This window comes from Filicampus tigris, chromosome 7, assembly GCF_054856515.1.
Source record: "Filicampus tigris isolate MCC_2025a chromosome 7, RoL_Ftig_1.0, whole genome shotgun sequence".
Taxonomy (NCBI): Eukaryota; Metazoa; Chordata; class Actinopteri; order Syngnathiformes; family Syngnathidae; genus Filicampus; species Filicampus tigris.
This window is the reverse complement of record NC_141223.1, coordinates 23259349-23272134: the sequence shown is the minus strand read 5'-3', so window position 1 is coordinate 23272134 and position 12786 is coordinate 23259349. Positions and strand designations below refer to the sequence as shown.

Sequence of the window (12786 nt, the reverse complement as noted above, 5' to 3'; positions counted from 1 at the left end):
CTTTTATCGAAGTCAAACATCAGCTGGAGGTAAAACTTGGATGGAACACAAGTGTGCACCGATATGGAAGTGTACACGATAGCTAGATAAGAGCTTTTGTGTTTGTCTTGGGTGGGCCACATTCCGACTCGAGAAAGAACCATTATTTTTTTATGGCATTTTATAGTTCACACACACACACCAACACACGTGCGCACACAATATGTAGTTCCACGTTCCCACTCCTCTGCTGGGTAAAAGATTAATGGGCATCTCGTGCCTCCAAAGTATATATCCTGCTCTGTCCTTTACTCCAGCCCATAGAGTATTTACATTATCAATGTAAATTAATTCATAATCAATACATTTTAATCAAGCCGGACTTGATGACGTATTTCCGCTGGACCGACAGAAACTGTCTGAGATACAAAAATATAAACACCACATTTGGTAAACTAAAACAGCAACAACAAAAAAGTGGCCAATTTAATGCAACAAATATTACAGGACACTTTTTTTAATTAATATACAAAAACTAAAGAATGAATAGTAAATTGATAAATGTTTAATGAAGGACTGAAATTTAGAAAACATTTCATTCTTTTTTTTTAAATTGTTTACAAAATAGTTCTTGTTATTTTTTCCTTTGGGGGTCAGGGGAGAGTTTTTTTATAATCGAGAATTCTCATCTTTTTTTCCCTTAAATCTATTGATTTTAAACATGATATTACATAATTGGCTTAGGCGGCACGGTGATTGACTGGTTAGCACGTCCGCCTCACAGTTCAGAGCTCGTGGGTTCGATCCCGGCTCCGGCCTCCCTGTGTGGAGTTTGCATGTTCTCCCCGTGCCTGCGTAGGTTTTCTCCGGGTGCTCCGGTTTCCTCCCACATTCCAAAAACATGCATGGTGAGCTGACTGGACTGTCTAAATTGCCCCTCGGTGTGATTGTGAGTGCCAATGTTTGTTTGTCTCTGTGTGCCCTGCGCTTGGCTGGCAACCAATTCAGGTTGTCCCCCGCCTACTGTTGGGATAGGCTCCAGCACGCCCACGACCCTTGTGAGGAGAAGCGGTATGGATAATGGATGGATGGCTAATTATGATATTAAATGAAGAGTAAAGATCAGTCATTTATTAAGAAAAAAACAGTCCATGATGAAAAACACTAAAGTAGAATAAAAATATGTAAATGAATATCATTATATTAGTTGTTTATGTGATATGATGAAGCCAGCACATCTGCGGTTCAGCATTTGCAAATTCTCCTATTGGCTGATTAAAAAAAAATTGTGTGTAAAAAAAGTGCTTTGTGTGAATTTCTCGCAGATTTTCCGCAAATAGCGAGATTTCATCAAAGTGAACGTAGCAAAATAAACTATGATATTTTAGATCCACGTTTTCTTTTCTTATCTATGAATGAGCTTGCTTTCAAAATCAGATGTGGCCCTCCGGCATAAACGTTTGCCCAGCCCTGCTCTAAAGTAAATAGCGTACATTCACTGCCCCTGCCTTGCGGGCCGGTCCCTATAAAAACTGTGACGTCCTGCTTGCCCACCTGCTCGCACATCTCAGCGACCGCTGCCATGTCCTTCGTCGCTCCTCCTGGTTACCAGCCCGTCTACGGCCCTGTGAGTATACCTCTTCATCCTCTATTGCTTTGTTTTGGGTTTTTTTTTAACACTCTCTGACTTCGCTGTTTTGGAATTACAACACTCACAAAAATGAAGGAATGTTAAACTTAAATGCACCCTAACCTTTGCAGGTCAACTTAACTTGACGTCTCAAAACTTCTGAATCATGTTGAATGTTTCGGTACTTTTTGCTCAACTTGCTCGTCTCTGAACGGTAAAATTCACAACAGGAGTTTGATCCGTGAAAATACCCAAGGATGTCCACTTCTTGGCCTTTCTGTGACTCTTCCAGTCTTGCTGTTGCTCATGATATTTATTTAATGAGAAGTTCAAAATAGCAGTCAGTGTTAGCACAAAATGTAAGACTTCTGTTAGAAAGCAGACAAAAGCAAGGAATAGCCAAATAGAACATCTGAGCTTTATTTGGGGTTAATCGGTGGAACTTAAAATGGTGGAAAATGTATGTACGTGTACTGCCTCCCATTTGACACAAATTTGAAAATTTGTTATAATAGGGTATGCAAGCTCAGTTGTTTATCCCCTCTCAAAAAGTTGGTCTGATTTTTTTGTATTCAAGATGAACAAAATAGATTATTTGTAAAAGTTGCTTATTTGTTTATCTTCAACCCCTGTACAGACCATTCCGTATTTGGGGCCCATCTACGGAGGTCTGAGGGAGGGAGCGTCCATCTACATCCAGGGGGCGGTTCCGGACAAAATGACCAGGTGAGGTAGCCCTTTGCAATTCCACCTGTGCCAGTAGCACTTGAAGAGATTCTGACAGTTGAGGAAAAAAATTCAAAGTGTTATCTGAAAAAAGAGACCAAAACTATGCCGATACTACGAATGGTTCAAATATAGCATCAAATTTACGTTGGTGCACCTTTCGTTCAGGTAAAACTGCCAGGTGGAACTGCAAAGGGTTAACCCTTTGGGTTATCACACTTGGGACTGGGTGCGGCTTTTTTTTCTTTTCTTTCTGTTGAAGGAAATCCAAGGAGCTTTTATCACATATCACAAAGAGTGCATGGCCATTAGCAGGCAGAGCAAACAGCAAAGCAAAGTCATGTTTTCAGGGAGGCCCAACCCTCACTGTTTGCTTATGGCACGGGTGTCCAAAGTCTTTTGCAACCCACTGCAGATTTTGGGAGAAATTGCATGTGAGATCTGGAATGGAATGGACAAAAAAAAGGAATCGTTGTGAATGAAATGGAATGATATTGAATGTTATGGAATGCAATTGAACGATGTAGAATGATGTTGATGGAAATGGGCAATATGTTGGTGAAAAGCGTGGAATATATTCAGTGGTGTAGGATTGATATTGGATTATCTGGAATGATATGCAAGATGTTGATGAAAAATGTGGAATGATATTGAAAGATATGGAATGATTTTGGTGAAAATTATGTTGGTGGAAAATGTGGAAAGAAATGGGATGATATCGAAAGAGATGGAATAATATTGAAAGATATGGAATGACACTGAATGATATGGAATAATATTGGTGAAAAATGTGCAATATATTGGTGGAAATTTTGAAAATTGTTCCCAGGGTGAAGTGATTGAGCTGAATATTTTTGAAATATGAATGGCAATGATGTGAAACCGTTATGTTGAGGACCTCAAAAAATGTTGTTGTTTTTTTAAATAAAAGTTTGTCACACATTTTGTTTAAAACGGAAGTCAACCCAAACATATTTTTTTCGAGAATGTGTTCCCAGCAGGTCCACTAGTTGAGACACGGCATTCTGATTAATTTTGCGTTTGTGGAATATATATTACGCAGCAAAATGCACTCGTTTTTAGCCATCTCTGGGGGCGGCCATTTTGTCTTCTGTCGACTGAAAATGACATCACAACTGCTCACAACCACCAATCACGGCTCAGACTCAGAAAACAGGTCAGCCGTGATTGATGGTTGTGAGCAGTTGTGATGTCATTTTCAGTGCCGTGTAAGATATGATAAATTATTTTAATTTCATTTTCATATACTTCAATAACACAAATAATTTGTTGCTTTGTCTCCCATTACATCAAATTGAGATTTAGACTTTTTGCCTCCCCTTTAAATACTGTATAGTCAGCTTCTTAGTATATGTTAACGTAAAGCACTTTGATTTATTTATTTATGTATTTGACCATATTTCATGAATTTAGGATTATGTGGCACCCCCGCCCCCTCCCTCCTTGCTTCAATGTTCCTGTTTGCCACCCTCAGTGGAAAAATTGTGGCATACCTGGCTTCTGTAATTCACGCTAAACGGTGTCGATCAGGTTCTTTGTCAACCTGCTGTGCGGAACGTCTGAGGCCAGCGACATCGCCCTCCATTTCAACCCGCGCTTCGACGGCCGGGACAAGGTGATCTTCAACACCCGCCAGAACGCCACCTGGGATGCGGAGGAGAAGATCCGCGACATGCCCTTCAGCAAGGGCAAGGCCTTCGAGATGGTCGTCGTGTGCTCTGTGCAGGACTACCAGGTCCGAGCGGATTCGGTCGGTGTGTTTGCAGGCGCGAAAGCGGCGTGACCTTTGACTTTAATTGTCTCGACAGTTCAAAATCAACGGGAAGGACTTTTACACCTTCAAGCATCGCCTCCCTTTGACGAGAGTGTGCGGCATGCAGATTGGGGGAGACGTTTCCATACAGACGATTAACGTCATTGGGGTGAGACAAATTTCTGTTTGTTGCTAGGCAGAATTACAGGCAGATATTAGATAACACTTTCTTTGAGACTGTTACCAGTACGAGTATTCATGGTATGGTAACGATACTGAGTATTGATACCGCATCAAAGACATCACATATCAATTAACATAATGACAGATAATGATTCAATGATGTGTCCAACCACTGCAATGTGGCGCCAACTACTGTCCATTTATTTATTATTTTTTTTGCCTTAAAGGAAAAGTCAACCCAAACATATTTTTCTCAAGAATATGTTCTATGCAGGCCCACTAGTTGAAACACGGCATTCTGATTAATATTGTGTTTCTGGAATATGAATTAAGCAGCAAAATCAACCCCAACAGATGTTCAGGGCTCAGAGGACGACCAATCATGGCTCAGCTTCAGAAAACAGGTGAGCTGTGATTGGTCATGACCTGAGTCATGAGCATTTGTGATGTCGTTTTCAGTCGACAGAAGTGACAAAATGGCCGCCCCCAGAGATGGCTAAAAACGAGTGGTTTAACTTTTATTCCACAAATGCAATATTTGTCAGAATGCCTTGTTTTAACTAGCGGGTCTGCATAGAACGTATTTTTGAAAAAAAATATATTTGGGTTGACTCCCCCTTTAAGTATTGTTACCCAATATTTTGATGTAAGGCCAGCATTGGCTCCTTACCTGCCCATCTCTAATTACAGTCAAACTGGACAATAACATTTGCATGGGTAGCATGTTGCACTTAAAAGCACCAGTGTGGCATTCAAAGTCAGGACTAAAGGAGGCACAGATGCCATTTAACCAGACTGTGGTGTTTTTTAGGGTGGCGGCATGGGTGGCGGAATGGGGGTAAGTCCATTTTGCAAGTGCATTACTTTTGTTTCTTACTATTGTTGTTTTTCACTGCCTTGGCGTGAAGTGTCTTTGAAATGTTAACTTTTCCCACATGCAGCAGCAGCAGGGAGGATATCCAGGAGGTGGTATGGGGGTGCGTTATCTTTCTTGATTTGGCATCATTATTGACTTTCACTTCAATATGGTGCAAAATGACAACTGAGCCCTAGACATGACAGGAAAAACACTTGTAATTGTGACAACAATAGTAGTGTAACATTTGTGGCGTTAACATGGTTCCAATAAAAAAGTTGGGTGTCTGGGTTAGCGAATGGAGCGCACCTTTGCTTGAAACTGCAATAACTGATGTCCTCTACCTTCCTCTTCAAGTGGAGGTGCGCTCCATTTGCTTACCTAATTCTCCAGGAATTAAATTAATATTTGTCATTAGTATTTTGTGAGCGCAATATAGCTTTTTGTGGCCTCAAATGAGACTTTTGTGCACACATTGGATCTATATTGTGGCGTTACTTCAATTAAAATGATTTACCCCCATTGTCATATCCATGGCTTTGTACAAAAACGATTCTGTGAAAGTAAATTTGTGGTTTTCCCACATGCATCAACAGTCGGGAGGATGCCCAGGAGGTGGTACGGGAGGAAGACCAGGATGTGGCACAGGCCCAGTGAGCCTTTTTCATTTATTACTCATATAGTTAAACACTTAAAAAATGAATTGAGTCATGAAACACGTGTTCCCCATAGGGAGGGTATCAAGGAGATTGTGAAGGTGGAAGATTTAGCATTTTGTATTTTTTGTCCATTATTTTTATTTTACACATTAATGCATTCAAACATTAATGCATTCAAACACAAGAGAAAGATAACATTCAAACCATCAAAAATCTGCCATTTTTTCCCCTATTTTTTCTCTGTTGTTATTTAAAACAAATGCTGAAGGACAAAGTGTTGTAAAAGGTTCTGCCTGTAATTCATATACTGTAACGGACTAAAAAATAAGTTATTTTATTCATTATATAATTCTTCTAATTAATCGCATATCGTACATTTATTGTGCCAAATATCTGAATCGGCACCAGCCTCAAAAAAATCAATTTTGGTTGGGTCCTAGTTATTAGTGTAATGATTCTCAAATTGGGTACCTGCAAGCTAATGGGAATGGGAATTTGTTATCGTAACAGTTATTTATTTATTCTTAAAATAGTTAACTTTTAAATTCCAGTGAAAATTAGGGGGACACAAGGTACTTCTGTTTAGGAGCTATGGGGATTATCTAGGGGTTACCCTGCAAGGTGTCCCTGGACCTCAAAATGTGACATCAATTTTGATTATTCATTTTCTTCCTAGCAGGGTGGCTATCCTGGAGGCATGGGAGGAAATATGGGGGTACGCATCTATTTCACTATTTGTCAATAATTCGATTGCCAGACACGCGTGCATGTGTACATACTGTACACGCACTGGCCACTTCATTACGTACACCTCCTCAATAAATTGTGTCCTTTTTTTCTGTCAGAGTGGATTCCCAGGATCAAACCTTCCGGTGAGGAGACATGAGTACACGTGTCACATTATTGTTATTATTAATTTATTTTTGTATTTATTGATGTATTTATTTATTTTTTTGATTATGATGATTTTGTCTTGTGTTAATTTTACTGCAGAGCATGGGCGGCCAACCGATCTACAACCCTGTAAGTACTTATTATAAACAAAAGTAGGCCTGTAGTAATGATTGTTTATAAGGCTGTTTGTGCTGTTTTTGTCAGAAAAAAACAGAAAGAGTGATAATTGTCCAGTGGCTTCTTCATTTTTTTTCCCCAGCACTGTACATCAATCATCTTTCATCAAAATCAACCTTGATTTGTGTATTTTAAAAGGCAACAAATATTCTTCCAGTTCAGGCTGCCTCCCCCCGAAAACAAAATCACCATTGAAGTATCCAAATAAATGGTGGCAATTGCCAGTTTGCTTGCAGTCCATCATGTGATGTTGTCTGTTCCCTTCACCCGCAGCCGATCCCGTACTCGGGCATGATCCCAGGAGGAATGTTCTCCAAGAGGACCGTCATCATCCGGGGCATGGTGCCCAACCGGGCAAACAGGTCAAGTCAAATTTATTTATATAGCCCTTAATCACAAGAAAAGGCTTCACGTGCCCACAGTTGACAAATATTAACGACATCCCTGATCTTAGCCCCTAGGGAGGCAAGGAAAAACTGAAAAAAAGAAAAAAACACATCTAGGGAAAAACGAGAAATCTTGAGAAGGGACCACGTAAGGGGTAATCCCCGTTTCAGGATGATCAGGCTGCAATGGATGTCGAATGGGCAACATTTAACGCATATTATGATGCTATACAATGTTAGTTAAAATAAAGTGAGAGTCAATCAAATCAATCGCAGGAAGACGGCTTCGGTGAAGTGGGTCCCTGCCCGGTGGGTCAATGGAGAAATCTCCACAGCAGCGCCTCCAGGATGCGGTGTCTTGGAGATGCGCCGGGCGGAGGGAAAATTTGGTGGCAGAAAGTTGATCTAAACCTTATGCCTACTCGTACCAGCTCTAACCGGGTGCAGGGCAGACAGCTCGCCTAACGTGACGTACTTCATTCATAAAGTGGGCATCGACGCCCCTGAATCATTGTATTATATTTTCTAAAAACCCACTGGGTGCACACGCTTGAGCGCTTATGCCATTTCAACTGCGTGCCTAAAAAGGAATGAAAGAAGCCGCTTGGATTGGCCGTGATTGAAGTCAGCTGCAACCACTCCCTCTCGCAGATCCACCAGCCTGCAGTCATCTGCGAAATTTCCTAATCCGCTTAATATATATCTAATATGCTACGCGCCGTGCAGGATTTACTCCGGTTACAAAAATAGAGCCCATAGAGTCACCTGTGATTTTCTACAGCTCACCTGTCACCCAAATGAGGGTAAGCGCTGTAGAAAATAAATGGATGGAGAAATGGGCCGGATTGTCGCTATCCATGCAGCTGGTCTGTAGCAACGGTGCTCACCGGACGTTATTTGTTTAGGTTCAGCATAAACTTCCTGGCGAGCAGATCTGGGGACATCGCCTTCCACATGAACCCGCGCGTGAAGGATGGCTTGGTGGTGCGCAACAGCATGATGGGTGGCCACTGGGGCCAAGAGGAACGCCAGCTCAGTGCCAACCCCTTCAAGGAGGGCCAGTACTTTGATGTGAGTTTTGATCAAAATGGGGTCCCTGGGTTACTGGGGGTTTGCGAGTCATTGCTAGTCGCTAGATAGATCAACAGAAACATTTGGGAATAATTTTAAGACCACTTACAACTTAGATGATATGGTATTCATTTCCTTTAAGTTATTCTATCTTCCCTTCATAGCTCGTCCTGGCTACGCAGCTTTCAGTCATTTGTGGGTTAATTTTTTATTGTCCAATCAGATTTCAACGTTGATGTGTTGCTATATAAATGAAACCTACCCATGGCCACCAGAATCATGATTGCTGGCGTCATGCGCACACAGTTGAAATTGCTGTTTTGGGGTCTTTTAACTGATCTTAACCAATAAGATTTCTGTTTGACCTTTTGGGGGCTCTGGGTAATGTCACATTTTTAGTAAGTAGTTTTTATTTTATTTATTTTCAAAATATAGAGTATTTGTCAAGTGCAAGAGAAAAAAAAGGTCACTAAGTATTTTGTAATCAAGTAAGGCAAACTACAATTCTCAAACGACTTCCTTCTTCTGTAAGTATATGCAGCAACACCGAAATAAGTACATTTAAAATGAACCCGAAGGCTCGTGCATATGCATTGACAAAGATGAAAATTCGTTCGTTTTAAAAAACACAAGATAAAGTTTCAGTTAGTTTTTATTTTTTTAAAAAGCATCTTTGTTTTTATTTCATTCACTAACAAAACTTATTTTTCAGTATTAGTTTTTAGTTGTTTAATTAGTTTTAACTATATACTAACCTTGTTTCCAATGTGGTAAAGCATTTGTTTGCCAACAATTCACTATCTTTGACTACGTCCAACTAAGCTAGCATAGGGAGGGTGCATTTTGTTTAGAAAAAACAAACATTGGTGAGTGCAATGTATCAAAAGTTTATATGATATGATGAAATTAACCTTGAGCAGTCACTTGCTGTAGGCGTGAAAAGCAGGAATACAGCATTTTACATTAAATTTTCAACACAAACTAGGCTGTGCTAAAATACAGTACTTATTGAACACCCCCGCCCCCTGCGAAAAAAAACAAAACAAAACTTCTTGTTCCCAATCCGTGCCGCCATATAGCGGATGATCGTGGAATTAAACCCACGTGCTATAGAAATGAGAAAAATCTGCAAAATACCAGGACCGCGAACAATGGACGAGATGTTTGCGGTATTGCGTGTTTGTTTTTTTTCTCCCCGATAGTCCGGTAGTATATCTTAAGTCTCCACTAAACGCCCACATCCCACACGTCACTGCTTTCTACACAAAATAACAGTGACTGTTTTTGCCTATTTTCAAGATGTCCATCCGCTGTGGCAGCGACCGCTTCAAGGTGTTCATCAACGGGCAGCCACTGTTCGATTTCACTCACCGCACGCGTGCCATCAACGAGATCGACAAGCTGGAGGTGGCGGGCGACGTGCAGATTTCCTACATCCATTTCTGAAAGCACGCCAAGTGTTCTGAATGCGATACCGCCACGGCAAGCAACATCAGAACAAAAGATTTATTTTCTTTGTACAAAATACTGGAGATCCTTTATCAAAGCATGACAAATAAAGGCATTTGTTTTCAGTCAAAGTGTGGACGGGCCCGGGGAAGGCACTTCCTGAATTCATCTTATTATGGAAAGATGAATATTTACTGTACATTCAACATTGGGGGGAAAAACGCTTATAAAGGCAACACTGCAGAGTACCACTTTTTAAGGGGAAACTCAAGACTAACATTGTTTGTGCCCCCATTAGCGGAAACACAATATTGCTATTATCATTGCCCTTGTGGAATAACAATTTAGCAGATTAGTCCATTTTCATCCATCTAAGGGCATTGCCATTTTGTCCAGAGTGCCCTCTGCTGTCGACTGACATCAACGTGGCTACGTGCTCGTATTGCCAAGTCATGTGGCCAAACCCAGAAATCAGGTGAGCCGTGATGTGTACTGGTGAGCCCGAGGGTACTTTGGCGGCAATTTCAAAAACAGGGGGCGCTATAATGGCAAAATGGAAGTCCCCTGAAATGGATGTTAAACGATTGGATTAATGATAAGAAAATGTTTTCCTTGAGTTCACCTTTCAAAAAAAATTACAATCCACCTCGGGAGCTCCCATTAGTACCTTTTCAAGTACCTCGTTCAGGCTGGAATTCAGTCAATTATAGAAAGACATTCGATATCCTTGATTTCCAATGCACCAGTAGAACAACTATGCAACTTTTTTACCCCCACCACTTGATATGATGTGATATTTTCCAAGTTTTAGATTTTTAACTTGTAGGAAAACTATGTTACTAGTGAGGCAAAAGTACTAGGGTACATTTTGGTGCTATTGGGAGGGTCCAAGAAGCTACTATAGTGCATGAAACTACTAGTTGGGCCAAATAGTGTTTGTAGTGCAACATAGTAGTTTACTTGTAGGGTTTAATTGTGAACTTGCAGGCCAAAAGTGATATAGTGGGTGAAAAAACGTTTTAGTAAAGCAGTTGTTCTACTTGTGCGTTGAATTGTCTTACTAGTGAGGGTAAAGAGCGTAATAGTACCTGAAGCTGGACATGGTGGGTAACATTTACAGTACATCATACGTATATCATGTCAAATAAGTGCATTGATGATGGCAGCTGGTGAAGTGTTTTTTTGGCTGCTCGTAACAGACATCTTGAAATTTTGAAGAAAAAAAAAATTCTAAGTCTCGTCCATCACATGGAGTTCACACAAAAATTGTATACATACTACAGACAAACGTACACATTGATATAAAAGACATTAGTGCAAAGTTGGAAAAGTAGAAAAACAGCGTACAAAAGAAAGTCAATGATGTGCTTTTTTTTTTCTTTTTAAGTCCGCCTCAGAATATTCGGACCTTGGACTGTTTGGTACCTTTGTGAAGCAAAGGCTTAAAGGGGTCCTGACAGTGTTATTTTCCCATTTCTCCCATTTTGGGAGGAGATCATCAGTCAGTGGAGGGAGTTTCCTCACCCGCATGAGTTGCCATGGCACCGCGGCTCCTTACGTTTACATGCCAAATTTTCCACAACCACAATGCGCCACTTTTGGGAAGAAGAATGGAACACGAGGAAACTAGTTTTGCTTCATTTTATCACCATCCAATGAAAAGCATGTATTGCCAAATTTTGTGAGCTATTATTTTTTGAAGTGAACCAACAAGAAAATCTGAATTTGTGGAGACACATGTATTTTATTGGACAGTGTGTGTGTGTACCGTCTATGTGCAAACAGGGAAAACAATGTTATCACCACATTTTGCGACTTAGTTGTTTTGGATAAATGCAAAAAAATATATATATATATATATTTATATGACTTGTTTTGTAGAAATGTAAAATTATGCAAATTTTGTGATGTGTGCTTGTCAATCAATGCACAGTGATTATATCTGGGAATGCCGTTAGGTTTTTGTGTGTCCGAAAAATGGAAAAACTATCACCAAATTTGGGGATTTTTTTGTTTTTGTCGCGTTGGATAAAAACAACAAAAACTATTCAGGAGAATCATGCTTTAGGTTAGACAGGAAGTATATCATGCCATGTCTTTGTCAAGCGTTTTGTCAGTTATTAATTTGTGTTGTGTTTTGGATGAAAATGAAAAATTTGGGAGATACATACTTGTCATTGGCGTGAATCCTGGAATACTTTCAGGTAAGTGTATGTGGAAAATGAAACAAAAAACGTATAACCAATCTTAGGCTAGACACCAACTATACTGTATATCCTGGCATAATTTTTGGTGTGGTTTGGCTAAAAATGTAAAAAAAAAAAAATTGGAGATACATTCTTTTCATTGGTGGAATATACTGGAATGCTTTTATGTGTGTGTGTGTGGGGGGGGGGGGGGGGGGGGGCGTCTGTGTGCAAACTCTGCTTGCAAAGGCACACAATATCAATATCAGGAGGTTCCTGACTTGGTGGGTACGGTCCAGTCCACTTGTGCTCATCACTGCCAAGCGACCTTATGGGTCAACTCGCGCTCATCCAGCAGCTCCGTGGCAGGCGTGGACGCCCGGGTGACGTCGGGTGTGGAATGTCGGGAATAGCGCAGAGGCAGCGTGGCGGCCGAGAAAGGCGAGGGAGCGTCCAGACTCTCCATGGAGTCAGCCAGGGCTCGGCCGCTGTCGTGCTGGGGACACAGCACGTAGCGGTTGGGTTGGTGCACCTCCGCCGTGGTCACCTCCAGGCCCTTCAGGCCCAGAGGAGAGGAACTCCCGAGGGGGTCGCAGCCGCCGACGGCTCCCAGTTCCATGGAGGAATCCTCCATGTTGACGTAAAGGATCTCGTCCGGGTCCTGGGCATCGGGCAGGTCGTCGAGGGCTTTTTCCAGCTCACAGCGAAGCGACTCAAAGGGTGGACGATCTTTGGGGCTCAGCAGCCAGCAGGAGAACATCAGAGCATAGCTGAGGAAGTGGAGGAATGGTGGTTATTAGTCCAACATTGAGTCGC

At 41.2% G+C, this 12786-nt stretch overlaps 2 protein-coding genes across 2 annotated transcripts in view; one reads left to right on the top strand and one right to left on the bottom strand.

The window, feature by feature from the left end:
• The first annotated feature begins 1361 nt into the window (after positions 1 to 1361).
• Positions 1362 to 10725, top strand: LOC147145205 (galectin-4-like). The gene is made up of 11 exons (XM_086036114.1): positions 1362 to 1606; positions 2247 to 2335; positions 3887 to 4091; positions 4165 to 4278; positions 5745 to 5801; positions 6487 to 6522; positions 6653 to 6679; positions 6801 to 6830; positions 7152 to 7240; positions 8170 to 8335; positions 9635 to 10725. The coding sequence occupies exons 1-11, from the start codon at positions 1562 to 1564 to the stop codon at positions 9779 to 9781; spliced, it is 1005 nt and encodes a 334-aa protein (XP_085892240.1). The 5' UTR covers positions 1362 to 1561; the 3' UTR covers positions 9782 to 10725.
• LOC147145204 (tyrosine-protein kinase receptor UFO-like) overlaps positions 9828 to 12786 on the bottom strand; it is a 35633-nt gene continuing 32674 nt past the window's right edge. Inside the window, exon 20 of the mRNA XM_086036113.1 lies at positions 9828 to 12740. Coding sequence (XP_085892239.1) covers positions 12284 to 12740 — 457 coding nt within the window. The 3' untranslated portion in view covers positions 9828 to 12283. The remainder of the gene's footprint in view (positions 12741 to 12786) is intronic.

What these genes read in the sequence shown, in the direction of transcription:
- LOC147145205 (XM_086036114.1), top strand. Translation starts at nt 1,562, where the DNA reads ATGTCCTTCGTCGCTCCTCCTGGTTACCAGCCCGTCTACGGCCCT. An exon ending in TCCCAGGATCAAACCTTCCG is followed by an intron (nt 6,680 to 6,800) that starts GTGAGGAGACAT and finishes ATTTTACTGCAG; the next exon opens with AGCATGGGCGGCCAACCGAT. An exon ending in GTGCCCAACCGGGCAAACAG is followed by an intron (nt 7,241 to 8,169) that starts GTCAAGTCAAAT and finishes TTATTTGTTTAG; the next exon opens with GTTCAGCATAAACTTCCTGG.